Source organism: Silurus aristotelis (assembly GCF_946808225.1).
Source record: "Silurus aristotelis genome assembly, chromosome: 29".
Lineage (NCBI taxonomy): Eukaryota > Metazoa > Chordata > Actinopteri > Siluriformes > Siluridae > Silurus > Silurus aristotelis.
In genome coordinates, this window is record NC_139602.1 from 2,414,774 (window position 1) to 2,429,016 (window position 14,243).

A 14,243-nucleotide genomic window follows, 5' to 3' on the forward strand; every position below is an offset into this window, starting at 1 on the left:
GTGTTAGAGAAGTAAAGAAAAGAGTGCAGGCAGGGTGGAGTGGGTGGAGAAGAGTGACAGGAGTGATTTGTGATAGTAGGGTATCTGCAAGAATGAAAGGGAAAGTTTATAGGACTGTGGTGAGACCTGCGATGTTGTATGGATTAGAGACAGTGGCATTGAGTAAAAGACAGGAGATGGAGCTGGAGGTAGCAGAGCTGAAGATGTTAAGGTTTTCGTTGGGAGTGACGAGGATGGACAAGATTAGAAATGAGTTTATTAGAGGGACAGCACATGTAGGATGTTTTGGTGACAAGGTGAGGGAGGCGAGATTGAGATGGTTTGGACATGTGCAGAGAAGGGACACGAATTATATTGGTAGAAAAATGCTGAAGATGGAGCCACCAGGTAGGAGGAAAAGAGGAAGGCCAAGGAGGAGGTTCATGGATGTGGTGAGGGAAGACATGCAGGTAGTTGGTGTGAAAGAGGCAGATGTAGAGGACAGGGTGGTATGGAGACTGATGATCCGCTGTGGCGACCCCTAATGGGAGCAGCCGAAAGAAGAAGAAGAAGAAGAAGAAAGGTCTAGACTGCGGTCAGGCCAGTTTAGCACCTGAACTCCCCAACTACGAAGTCTTGCTATTGTAATAGATGTGCATTGTCTTGCGCTGAAAAAGTTTCTGAATGGAAGCATTTGTTAAAACCTGTAAAACCTCTAAAACCTGTATATACCATTCAGTATTGATGAATCCTTTCCAAATGTGCAGGCTGCCTATTCCACAGGCACTAATGCACTCGCATGGCATCGGAGATGCGGCTTTTTGAACTGAGCACAGGTAAGAAGCCAGATGATCCCTCTCCTCTTTAGTCCGGAGGACGTGGTGTTAATGGACAAGGTACATTTTAAATGAGCTTTAAGCCCAGAGAGGATGACGGCGTTTCTGGATCATGTTAGCGCATGACTACTTCTTTGCATGGTAGAGGACGCCATGGCAAACTGTATTCACTGTCAATGATTTCTGGAGGTTTTAACGAGCCAATGCAGTGATTTCCATTACAAATTAAGGACCGTTTTAAATGCAGTGCCACCTATCCCATGTCTATATCCTGCTGGTCATTTTCCAGCATTGATGTCTGCAGTGCAAAACAAATCACGCTTCGGTTTCGTTACACTGAGTTAAAGTAGTGCCACAAGATTACACTCTGATAATGAAGCTGTCTTGGTTAACACTTGGTGCCGTTTTTCGTTCTGCTTTTATTTATTTATTTATTTATTTATTTATTTATTTATTTATTTATTTATTTATTTATTTATTTATTTATTTATCTAATCAAATTCATCTTGCGTGTTGAACCATTTCTCAAAATCCTCCATTTAGCTCAGCTTAGGAAATAGCTGTCTTAATCAGTGTGTGACTGTAACTGTATGTTGTCATGGTTACTTTTGTTTATAATGCAAAAAGGTGGGGGGGGGGGGGAAAGGTGGCTAAACTGACTGCATTACTTTTATGTAAAAAAATAAATAAATAAAAATAAAACAAAAAAAAGGCAACGCCTTCATTCTAGCCAATCAGAATGCACTGTTCAGGCAGACCATTATATAAATGTGAACGGTACTTGTGAGAGAAATCTGTTCTGAGGTCTGCAGAATTTATTTTACAGTTTTAGGGCTATAAAATCTTTATGTATCACTAAGCAACACCTTTCAGTGGTGAAAGTGGAGCTGCTCTGGTTGCTTAAGCCAAGCTAGAAACTCAAGTGCACAGCTTCTTCCCTGCGTTAATGCAAATTATTGAACCCATAAAAGGCTGGGTAATGAGCTGATGGCTGTTAGATAAGGGGGAGAACACTAACATCATCTCAGTGTGGTTGGGGTGGGAGGGTACTGCTTTTTATCAGATGCAATCATGTAGAAATCCACACTTCTGATTCTAATTTAGGAAGTGCCCTGGGATGCAAAGATTTCCATGTATTTTGCAATATGATACACTATATGGTAGAGGTTTCAAGTTGTAAGTTGTTTGTAATAACAATATGGATGAAAATCTGAATCTGATGTTCTCTGAATGTCCTTTAGGCTCAGCGCAATCGAATTTTTTTTTTTTAAATCGGTTTAGGTAAATGATTTTATTACCAAGAATACAAGAAAAACACGCAAAAAAAAACCTTAAAAGCTACTTCCCATTTTAAGGCTTCAGTGTCTCTGAACTGATCCACCATGGCTTTTGTAAAATATGAAATTCCACATCTTGTGCAGTTTATTTCTCCATTTTCTTTCCTCCATTTCAAGGACAGGTTCCTCACAACAGATACACTGTATGGAAGAAAGTATTTTGACACCTTTTCGAATGATATGTGCTTCTGCTCCAAAAAATTGGAGGCACACGACTCTATGCGGTAGGATGAATTTTTCTTCGTATGCGGTAGGATGAATTTTTCCATTCACTTAAACTAGGAGACCCCTGTCCTGTGCAGCTCTATGAACATTGAAATGGAAGATCTTGAGTGGTCTGCTACAGACTTCGAACCCTATTGAAAACCTTTGGGATGAATCGGAACGCCACCCCAAACCTCCTCGATCTTCCTAAAAGAAGCAAACTGGGACTAAATGTGGATCTTCTCTGAACTGCCGAATGCCTTCATTGGTCCACCGACAGCACCCGATTCCGCTTCCTCGGATACGACTCCTGTGACATCATCCGGATTTTACCTTCCTGATAAACTTAAACGCTTTATCGGATTATGGTGTCTGTTTCAGGAAAACCGTTCACAAAATAATTTTTTTACATTCGGATCGCTTTTACAAATCGGTCCGATTCTTCATTTCACGGCAAAAAAAAAAAAAAAAGAAAAAATTCAATTAGGAGTGAACTGGAAGCATGCTGATAGAACAATCTGGAAGACACCAGACACCGGTGGCATGAGGACATTAGCGTAACGACTTCATTTCAATTCTAATGAACCCTTTATTCCCTCATTTGCTCTCGATCCCCGGTGGGCACGGAGCACCGGTGCTATGTTTAGTGAAGTGTGCATGTGATGTGTAGCCGAAAGTATTAGGATGCGCGGCTTCTCCAGCCGTACGTGGTTCTTCCTCAAACTGGTACCACGAAGCTAGAAAACGAATGACTGTGTGGGACTGTGTGGTAGCATGAAATTACTGCTCCGCTTGAACTAGGAGAGTGCTGGAGCGCTCCTGAAACCTTATTTAGAATGAATTGGAGAAGCTTCCCAGGCCTACATAAGCACCAATCTAGACAGAATCTAGTGGAAGACTTTCCCAGAAGAGTGAAGGTTGTTATAACAGCAAATGGAGACTCTGTGTGAAATGTTCAAAAAGAAGCACATACTCATCTAATCTCCAGGTGTCCATACATTTTTGCCCTTTAATTTTTAGTATAATATACAGTATATATAAATATATGACTGGAAATACGATTTGTTGTACATTGTTTTGCACTTCATTTTGCACGTGTCGAACCGAGCTTAAAACCCGAGGTACGAAGCGAAGTGTGAATTGTGTGTGTGTGTGTGTGTGTGTGTGTGTATAATAATAATAATAATATATATTTTTATTAGGGGTGTATGTGGTTCATGATGTGTGGTACCCACTGCTCCAGGAAGGTTGCCAGGTCTCAGGATGGTGGCCAGATATGCTTAGGCAGATCTTCTTCCCGACTTCAAACCTCCCGTTAGGCTGCGGAAAGAGGATTTCCGAGTCTAATTATTCCGAATAATGAAAGAACGAAAAACACGACTGACACAAAATCAGAGGGATGAACAAATGAGACGTATTGATCTCCGAAGATCAAGAGGCAGAGGAGAAACGGAGTAGGAGAGAAACAGGATGACGAACACATCCGGTGACATTTCCCGTAGGAGAATAATAAATCAACATTTTTTTTCCCCCACTCTCATAAACAAACCACTGAACATTTCAGCAGGCTCGGGGTAGCGATGCAAAAGAGCAGCTTTACAGCTGCCATTGTATCGGGCTGTCAAACATGAGCCTTTGATCGCGTCCCTTCTTCTTTCTTTCTTTTTTTTTTTTTTTTGCCACGAACTCCGTCTATCGCTCCGGAGAGAGGAATAAAAACTGAGATGGCGAGAAATGAGAGAAAGCTCAAAGAGAAAGTTGCTCTTTAAGAGAAAGGGGGGGAAAAGTGTGAGCAGGGTTTAGAAAGTTGCCTTAAGTTATTTAAAGCCGTTATCTAACAGCACTGGCGGTTTCCTGAATATGATCTAACTGGATGGGACCGGTATTGATTTTACGAAGGTGTGTGTGTGTGTGTGTGTGTTTGGTATAAAAAGAAGACACGAGTGTTCGCAGGCCTCCGGTCGCGGTGCAGGTGTTTAATACAGAACACGATTTTTCATTTACTGGCAGGAGGCTACTGTCTGCTCAAGAAAGAGAGAGAAGGAATAAAAAGGAACAGAGGGAAATTGCAAAAACTGAAAGAAAGGGAAAAAAACAGAGAGAAAGAGGCAAAAAGAAAGAATGGAATGGATCAAAAGAAAAAAAAAATTTTAAGAAAGCCAAAAAGAAATTCAAAAATTCGTAAAAAGAAAGCAAAAAAATAAAGTGATGGAAAAATAAAATAAAAAAGAGTGATAGAAAGAAAGATGAAATAAATATTGTAAAGAAAGAAAGACATTTTTTAAATTGTAAAGAAAGAAAGATAGAGTGTGAGCCTGCTGTATCGCTTGCTCGGTTGAGGTTTCTGTGTGAAAGGGCTTACAGTGAGGAGGATGATGCTCGGGGGCTTCATTGGGTACTCGGGAGGAAGAACGATGCGGCCGTGGTAGATCCCTCCATCGAAGTCAGAGTCTGGAGGCCCACGCACTGAGAAATGCCACTCGAACAGATTATCCTGAGAGGAACCAAAACACACACACACACACACACACACACACACACACACACACACACATTGTAGGTGTGCTCAATAAGTGAAGAGCAAAGCTTAAGGGGGCATGCCAGCCAGGGTGAGGTGGTGTGGACTAGTGTGGGGTGGGGAAGTGTGATGTGGGGTGGGGTGGAGTAGTGTGGGGTGGGGAAGTGTGGGGTGGAGTAGTGTAGTGTGGGGTGGGGTGGAGTAGTGTGGTGGAGTAGTGTAGTGTGGGGTGGTGTGGAGTAGTGTGGTGTGGGGTTGGGTGGAGTAGTGTGGTGGAGTAGTGTGGGATGGGGTGGAGTAGTGTGGGATGGGGTGGTGTGGAGTAGTGTGGTGGAGTTTTGTAATGTGGGGTGGTGTGGAGGAGTGTGGGGGAGTAGTGTAGTGTGGGGTGGTGTGGAGTAGTGTGGTGGAGTAGTGTAGTGTGGGGTTGTGTGGAGTAGTGTGGTGTGGAGTAGTGTGGGGTGGGGTGGAGTAGTGTGGTGGAGTAGTGTAGTGTGGGGTGGTGTGGAGTAGTGTGGAGTAATGTGGTGGAGTAGTGTAGTGTGGGGTGGAGTAGCGTGGGGTGGTGGAGTAGTGTAGTGTGGGGTGGAGTAGTGTGGAGTAGTGTGGTGGAGTAGTGTAGTGTGGGGTGGGGTGGAGTAGCGTGGTGTGGTGGAGTAGTGTAGTGTGGGGTGGGGTGGAGTAGCGTGGTGGAGTAGTGTAGTGTGGGGTGGTGTAGTGTGCTATGGGTTGGTGTGGGGTGGTGTGGTGTAGTGTGGTGTGGGGTGATGTGAAGTAGTGTGGGGTGAAGTAGTGTGCTGTGGGTTGGTGTGGAGTAGTGTGGGGTGGTGTGGAGTAGTGTGGGGTGGTGTGGTGTGAAGTAGTGTGGGGTAGAGTGGTGTGCTGTGGGTTGGTGTGGGGTGGGGTGGATTAGTGCGGTGTGGTGAAGTAGTGTAGTAGTGTGGGGTGGTGTGGTGTGGTGTGGTGGAGTAGTGTAGTGTGGGGTGGTGTGGAGTAGTGCTGTGTACTCACTCACCTCTAGAGGCTGGGCATGGTAGTGCTCTGTGGGATCTCGCAGTTCGGCTGCTTCCTTCATCAGTCTCTTCACCGCTGCCAAAAGAACAATAACCATCATTATCTCACAGCATCTCCTCAATCACAGAACCCGAACGCTCACTCAGAGCCCTAAACCTGCCCTTAAACATGTGTGGGTTACGCCTGAGCGAGAGCACACTGCTGACCAGCATAAACCCAAACACGTCCATACCAAAACAGGGTTAATAACTACTTCCACTTCCTGTCTGTTCATTTCATTCATTCTGTAACACTGTTTATACTGCTGCATCCATCCCAGAGGAGGAGTAACACCTGACTCAGCAAAGTACAGAGCAAGGAAAAAAGAAAAAAGGAGGGGGAAAAAAGGAAAGATAGAACTAAGTAAGAGCAAAAAAAAAGAAAGAGCAAAAGAAAGAAAAAAAGAGAAAGAGAGAGAGATACTTAGACTGTAAAGAGAAAGAATAAAAAAAAACAAGAGAAAGAAAGAATGACAAATGGAAGAGTAAAAGAAAGAAAGAGTGTGATGAAAGTAAAATTGGTATAAAAGAAAAAAAAGAAAGGAGAGAGAGAGAGAGAAAGAAAGAAGAGAAAGAATTAAAAGACAAATGATACAAAGAGACAGAGATACACCTGTAAAGAGAAAGATTTTATTTTTTTAAAAGAAAGAAAGAAAGAAAGAAAGAAAGAAAGAAAGAAAGAAAGAAAGAAAGAAAGAAAGAAAGAAAGAAAGAAAGAAAGAGGTCACATATGAGGATGCAGACAGAAAAGGATCAGACACTGATGTTGAAGATGTTCACAGTGTTTGAGCAGTGATGTGAGATCGGATTTGGGGAAGTCCGGCTGAAACACTCGGATGAATCGCAGCTGCTCGGGTGTTTCTCAGTCCGCGGTGTGAAATCGGTTCCCATCGCTCTCGCAGTGTGAGCTTTTCTCGCTAATTACAGGGAAGATCGCGTGCGCCTCTGCGGCCTTCGGGGACCGCGCTACACGTTAGTGCCTCCTGCGTGTGAATCACGGAACTGCGAAGCGTGATCGACTGTTCTGCCAAAGTCGAGTCGAGGCACGCACGTGTTAATGAGGGAGGAAAACTGCGCCCTAATTTGCGCTCATGCGGAACAGAAATGAAGAACGGCGACTCAAAATAGAAGGCGATACCCAGCTGTTCAAACTCCTGCAAAGTCGTGGTTTCAGAGAGAAAAGGGGGGGGGGGGGGGGGGGGCTGGGGGCAAAAGAAAAGTGTCAAAGGGAGAAAAAGAATGTAATATGGCTCCAAGCCGCAATTAAGGGGGCCAAGCACGTCCTGGCTCCACCTATTCGATCCACCAAGATGACCTGAAGTCATTGGTACCATGAGATGCACTTCAGTTCGAGGCTGTTGCTGACATATTGCCTCACTTCCTGCTTTCAGTGTCCGTGCCAAAGAAGTCTAGTCTTATTTCTTGGCAATGGAAATAAATATATGAGAAGTTTTCACTCAACATGTCAGAGTTCCTATTTGGAGGCTTCAAAGTTTGTTTCTCCCAGTTTGGTCTTATGTATGATAGATTCCTGAAATCCCTTAAAACAAGCTAAATTACTCACATGCAAAGCTTTTCCTTAATGCCCTCACCTCCTGTTTGGCTTTTGACCCCAAATTTGTTTGCGCATCATAGACAAATTGGACCAAATGTTTTACAATTCGAGATGCAAGATCATTTGTGTAAGTTTCTCCATGTGATGAGAAATGTAGAATTGTACTGTTTTTGTGAAGGTGTTATTGTAAATTGAAGTTGATATTTGCCCTACTGGTGTCGTTTGAAGCCACATGAACTGCAGAGCGACGTTTCAAGACTTCTAAACTATAGCGCAGCGTTGGAAGCCTTGTGAACTATAAAGCTGCAATTGAAGCCTTATAAACTATAGAACAGCTCAGTGTTTAAAGCCTTATAAACTATAGAGCGAGCGTCATTTGAAGCCTTATAAACTATAAAGCGTTAAATGAAGCCTTACAAACGATAGATCGGCGTTTAAAGCCTTATAAACTATAGAGCAGCACAGTGTTTAAAGCCTTATAAACTATAGAGCGGCACAGTGTTTAAAGCCTTATAAACTATAGAGCGGCACAGTGTTTAAAGCCTTATAAACTATAGAGCGGCACAGTGTTTAAAGCCTTATAAACTATAGAGCGGCACAGTGTTTAAAGCCTTATAAACTATAGAGCGGCACAGTGTTTAAAGCCTTATAAACTATAGAGCGGCACAGTGTTTAAAGCCTTATAAACTATAAAGCGGCACAGTGTTTAAAGCCTTATAAACTATAGAGCGGCACAGTGTTTAAAGCCTTATAAACTATAGAGCGGCACAGTGTTTAAAGCCTTATAAACTATAGAACCTTATAAACTATAGAGCGGCACAGTGTTTAAAGCCTTATAAACTATAGAGCGGCACAGCGTTTAAAGCCTTATAAACTATAGAGCGGCACAGTGTTTAAAGCCTTATAAACTATAGAGCGGCACGGTGTTTAAAGCCTTATAAACTATAGAGCGGCACGGTGTTTAAAGCCTTATAAACTATAGAACGGCACGGTGTTTAAACCTTATAAACTATAGAGCGGCACGGTGTTTAAAGCCTTATAAACTATAGAGCGGCACAGTGTTTGAAGCCTTATAAACTATAGAGCGGCACAGTGTTTAAAGCCTTATAAACTATAGAGCGGCACAGTGTTTAAAGCCTTATAAACTATAGAGCGGCACAGTGTTTAAAGCCTCATAAACTATAGAGCGGCACAGTGTTTAAAGCCTCATAAACTATAGAGCGGCACAGTGTTTAAAGCCTTATAAACTATAGAGCGTAAGAGTATTTTAAGCCTTGCAATCCATAAAGCGGCGTTTGAAGCTGTATAAACACTGGGGAAGGGTTTAGAGAAGGGACGTCTGCTGCTTTGCTGCTTCTTAACTTCAGTCACAACTAATTAAGTAAGATGTCTTTTTCCTGCCATGATGATGTAAATCATGTCTCTATGAAAGGAGAAAAAAAAACCCTCTTCCTCCAGATCAGTCTGCTGTGAGAGAGAAGCAGAATAGAGATGGAGGTGTATATGCTTGGTGTGGTTTGGGGGAACTCATCGACTTTAACTGCCCTTCTCCAGCGTCAACATATTTATGCAGCTTTAGTCACGGCAGCTGAAGGACGTTATCAGGGGGTCACGTGAGCAGGAATGAAAGCCGCACGATGGAGGAAAAACAAATTGTATCTTGGTGCAGTTCGGGTCTGCTCCGGATACGCACAGGCACTCTGTGTCTGATTAGTCTGATGGGACCGGGGACGGACTGGTTTTTCGCGTTTTAAAAGGCAAATGTCCTTCAAGCTCGTGGAATAAGTGAGACTCATTACTGAGTCAGGGTGAAATACAGAACACTGCATGTGACAAGTGCACACTGCAATAATACACAACTCACTGGAGAGCAAGCAAACACACACACAAACATACATACACATATATACATATATACACATTATATATATATATATATATATATATATATATACACACATACATACATACATACATACATACACACATACACACTCACTCTGTTCCATTCATCCAACAAATGAGAAGAAAGAGAGAGAACGAGAGAGAAAGAGTGTGAGAGAGAGAGAGAGAGAGAGAGAGAGAGAGAGAGAGAGAGAGAGAGAGAGAGAGAGAGAGAGAGAGAGAAAAGCACAAGAAAAAAGGAAGAAACCAACAAACAAACAGACAGACAGACAGACAGAAATAAAATAGAAAGCAAAAAAGAAAAAAAAATTGAACAATGAGGGAAGACAGAAAAAGTGAAGAATAAATCAAGTTTTGAAAAAAGAAAAAGAAAGTGAGTGGCAAAAAAACAAAAATCAGGCACCTTTTGGGCAGCAAGAGAGTGTGAGAGAGCGAGTGTGTGTGTGTGTGTGTGTGTGTAACATAACCAGTGCATCATTACAGAGGGAACGCTCCCTGCACCAGCACTGTGGGTCACTTAGCGCTGTGGTCTCGACCAAAAACTCCTCCAGCTACACATCTTATACAATCTCTACAGTGCTGATGAAAAAGGACGAGAAGATGCAGAGAGACAGCAAACCGAACCTGCTCGGGTTCTCGCGCAGCAGGAGCCCATTACCGATGCCGCTACATGTGCGAGGCATGCTGGGTAATGAGCGCCTAGAGACAAGTTTGACAGGCTTTGATCAGCAGGCAACAAGTGAGACAGAAAGAGAACGGAAACTTAAAAAAAGAAAGCGAGAGAAAAAGAGAGAGAGAGAGAAAAGAAACGGATCAAGGAAGATGGAGTGGTAAGGAAATGCCGGCGTAGCTGCGGATGAGTGGAGACGGACTGACATGAGTGTGTCCATAAAGAGCTCCGAGCATCAGCACGGATTTGAAATCCCCCCCCCCTCCCTGAGACGACACACCCAAAACCCAGGTGTAACAAGGAGAAGGGAAGTGTAGCACACGCCCTACACCTTACAGCATCGCCGTCTTCATCATCATCATCATCATCATCAAGAGCTTTGGCATTGTGCATTTGGTTCAAATGAGCAATATGAGAGAAGAGAAGAGAAGTTCGGTGGCTCTTCTCTCATATTGCTCATTTGAACCAAATGATCTTGATGATGATGAAGAGAAGAGAAGAGAAGAGAAGAGAAGAGGATTTTTTAAATTGTAAGAAAAGAAAGGAGAAAACAGTGGTGAGCGAGAGATTGTATAGAAAAAGAATTAACGAAATGCTAAAAAGAAAGAAAGACTAGAAGCTAATAATGCTAATATACACAATAGGATAATGGGGCTCAGAGCAGCCCGTGACACGTGTCCAGCTGTTTGGGGGTCTGCAGGCAGCTGGAGCAGTCTCCTGATGGCCCAGTGGTCAGGCGGAACACGTCTCACACACTGTGACTCACTCAGCGCTTCCACCGGGGAGGGGCTCCGACGCCACCAGGTGAGTCGAATCCGACACTCAGAATTTTTTTTCCGGCTCGTCTTGGCGTCTAATCGCTCGTAAACACGTGCGGTGGAGGAGAAGATGCGGGCGAGGAGTCGTTCGGCCCATGTGTGCGTGTGAGATGACGAGAAGAGACAACTGCAGTCGCTGCGAGTTACGGAGAAGTGTGTGAACTCTCGACCCGTTCCACTGAGACGTGATGCTGTCCAGGCAAATCCTGGCGTGTTATTAAAGCCTGACCGCCTGCCTCCATCCCTCCGTCCCTCTCTTTCTTGTCTGATTTGATGCCAAAAGTATTGGGACGTGACTTTTCCAGCCGTATATATGTGGTTCTTCATCGTCTTAAAAATGTGTTGGAATACGAACAACCTTGTTGTTCTGGTTCTGGCCTCTCCAGTCACCTCCAAGATTCTCTGACTCCTTCCCTAAACATCAGTCCAGACTGAGAAAGTCAGAGGATTCGGAAAAGACGTCACACCAGTGAATATTAAGAGGCGACAACGAGAAGAACTGCGTCGATGATGTGAGTTTTCACGATGGCAACATTGTTACGTGCTCTGAAACCTGAAATGATTGAAATCAACCACCTTTTCTTCCTGAACATTGAAGAGTTATTTAGATAGGACATTTATAAACCTATTATAACTGTTATAAAATGTTTTAATACACATTTTGTCCATGTTTAGTCCTTATGCATTTGTCTGATTGAACAGAAACGCAATATCTTTATCGTTATACCATTTGGCCGTAATGAAACTGCACGAGGAATACAAATATTCTGTAACCTTCTACAATCCTGAAGTCCGGCATAGCAAGAGTTTGGTAGTTAAAAGCAACACGCCCAAGCGAATGAGCTCTCCGGAAAACCACCGAACTTCCTGTTTGAGAGCTGCGTTTGCACGGCTGGCCGACCTCAAACATTCCTGCTGTGTTCATCCTGCATAACCAGTCAGTGGAGGATATTAAGTGTCTTCGGACTAAATGAAAGCTCGTTTAAGAGCAATTATCTTTTACAATAATACAAATACTTCCTTCAGTTGCTGAACTAAACATAATATTTAAAACATGTAAATCCAGGTCAGTGTCCTGAGTCTTTAATAGATGGCTGTTACATCAGACAGACTTTTTTTTTTTTTTAACACGCAGGGACAAACTTATAGGGACAGATTCATGGAGACTTACTTATAAGGACAGCAAAAAACAAACTTATGGGGAGAGCAGACAACTAATTAATGGGGACAACAAAAACTTATGGGGACAAACCCACTTATAGGGACAAACTCACTTATGGGGACAAACTCACTTATGGGGACAACAAAAACAAACGTATGGGTTCAACAAATAAACGTATGGGTTCAACAAAAAACTAACTTATGGGGACAAACTCACTTATAGGGACAACAAAACACAAACTTATGGGGACAAACTCACTTATAGGGACAACCTAAACAAACTTATGCAGACAAACTCACATACAGGTCAGATAGGGACAAATTGAGTTATGGGGACACTCTTACTTATGGGAACATTTACTTATAAGGACTTAAAAAAACAAACCCAAATATGTGGACAATCTTACAGAAGCAAACTTATTAATATGGACAATACTTATTGAGACAACCAACAGGGGAATCGTTACTAATGGGGACTATATTAACAAATTGTAATATATGGGGATTATATTGTAGGAACAAACTCGCTTATAGGGAAGAAATTATGTTAAAATGTTAATCTTTATCTCTTTATTTGTTCCTTTTTTTAACAGCGCTATAGAAATTAAACTTACAACAGGATCCAGTTTATGTTAAACATGTCGGTTAACTGCAAACTCTACAACATGTATTTATAATCTTAATATATAAATATATGCAATAAAAGACCTTGCTGTTAGAGTATTTCTTTACTATAAGTTGAATATTAGTGGTTATGAGAAGATTAGATTTTCTCTGTATGAAAATGTCTTTGAGCTGAGACATGCATGATGGGTTTCATGGTTTCTAGCCTGAGAAGCGACCCAGGTGTTACAACAGCTGCGCAGTTCTCTTCGGAGTAGTTTGCATGACCTTGTTTTCTCCTCTATAAACGCTTAATCAATCTAAACTAAAAAGACAATTCTTTAACTTACACACTATAAATTGACCTACACACTACAGTAATGCTGAATTCTGTGAATGTACAACATTTTAGTATAAAAATATTGTTTTGAGAAAAAAAAAAAAAAACAGCCGCATTTTCACCGAAAAGTCTTGTTGATATTTACGGTAGGATTTTCCAGTGTCAGAGATTTGCCGATGTACACTGATTAACTATAAATAATAAAACCATAGTATAGAACTTATTTACAAAGGCATAAATGCACACTCAACTATAAGTATGTGCTTTTTTTTTCACCTTCCCATACTATAATTAGCTCCAATTTGCTGTTACAATGAGCTCCACTCTTCTAAAGATGTTCTACTAGATTTTGTCGAGATTTCTGTTTATTCAGACACAAAAGTATTAGTAAAGTGATGTAGATGAGATCAGAAGGCCTGGGGTGTGTTCTAATTCATCCCAAAAGGGGTTCAATAGGGTTGGAGCTCTATAGATGGAGATCTTTCACTCCAACCCTGTGGAAATCATATCTCCATCATCACGGGAGCATTGTCATGCTGGCACCAGTTTGTAGCTCACGTGAAAGGAAAAAAACAAAACAAAACAAACAAACAATCAAAAAGGTGTGTGTCTCAATACTTTTGACGTTGGAGTGTTGTGTGTGTGTGTGTGTGTGTGTGTGTGTGTGTGTGTGTGTGTATGTATATGTATATCTCTCTCTCACACACACACCACTCCAACATCAAAAGTATTGGGACACACGACTTTTTGTTTTTTTTGTTTATATAACATAAAGGAAGTATATTAGCAAAAAAACCAAAAACAAATCCGAGCCAGATTCTATCCCGTGACAAAATCCTGACAAATAATAACTTAAGAGGGTGTAAAAAAAAAAAAAAAAAAGCAGGTGAAAGTGTTTGTTTATATATTTTTTGCATGTTTATTAACTTATTGTTGTTTTCCTCTTTATATAAACAAGTCTGAGCTCCTTATCGCACAGACAACAATATGACCCGATAACAAAGGTGTAAAACAACTAAAAAACCCAAACAATCCCATGTTATTTACTTATATATAAAACATAAACAAACAAACAAACTGAATACGTTGCCCCGTTAGCTAGCATGCTAACCTTGACCGATGTTTACCTATATTCCGTATATAAACTTCTTACCCGGGCTCTTCAGGTTGTATTTCCCTTCCATCCTGACCCGCACGAAGGACCAAATAAAATGAAATACTAAATATATATATTATTTTATTTTTACGGATATATATATATATAT

General features: G+C 41.8%; 1 protein-coding gene across 1 annotated transcript in view; it reads right to left on the minus strand.

Annotated features, from left to right (window-relative positions):
• ube2j1 (ubiquitin-conjugating enzyme E2, J1) overlaps positions 1 to 14,243 on the minus strand; it is a 26,859-nt gene extending 12,616 nt beyond the window's left edge. The window contains exons 1-4 of the mRNA XM_083535165.1: positions 14,132 to 14,243; positions 5,890 to 5,963; positions 4,719 to 4,850; positions 3,592 to 3,676 (exon numbers count right to left, since the gene is read on the minus strand). Of these exons, the coding sequence (XP_083391291.1) occupies positions 3,592 to 3,676; positions 4,719 to 4,850; positions 5,890 to 5,963; positions 14,132 to 14,162 (322 nt within the window). The 5' untranslated portion in view covers positions 14,163 to 14,243. The remainder of the gene's footprint in view (positions 1 to 3,591; positions 3,677 to 4,718; positions 4,851 to 5,889; positions 5,964 to 14,131) is intronic.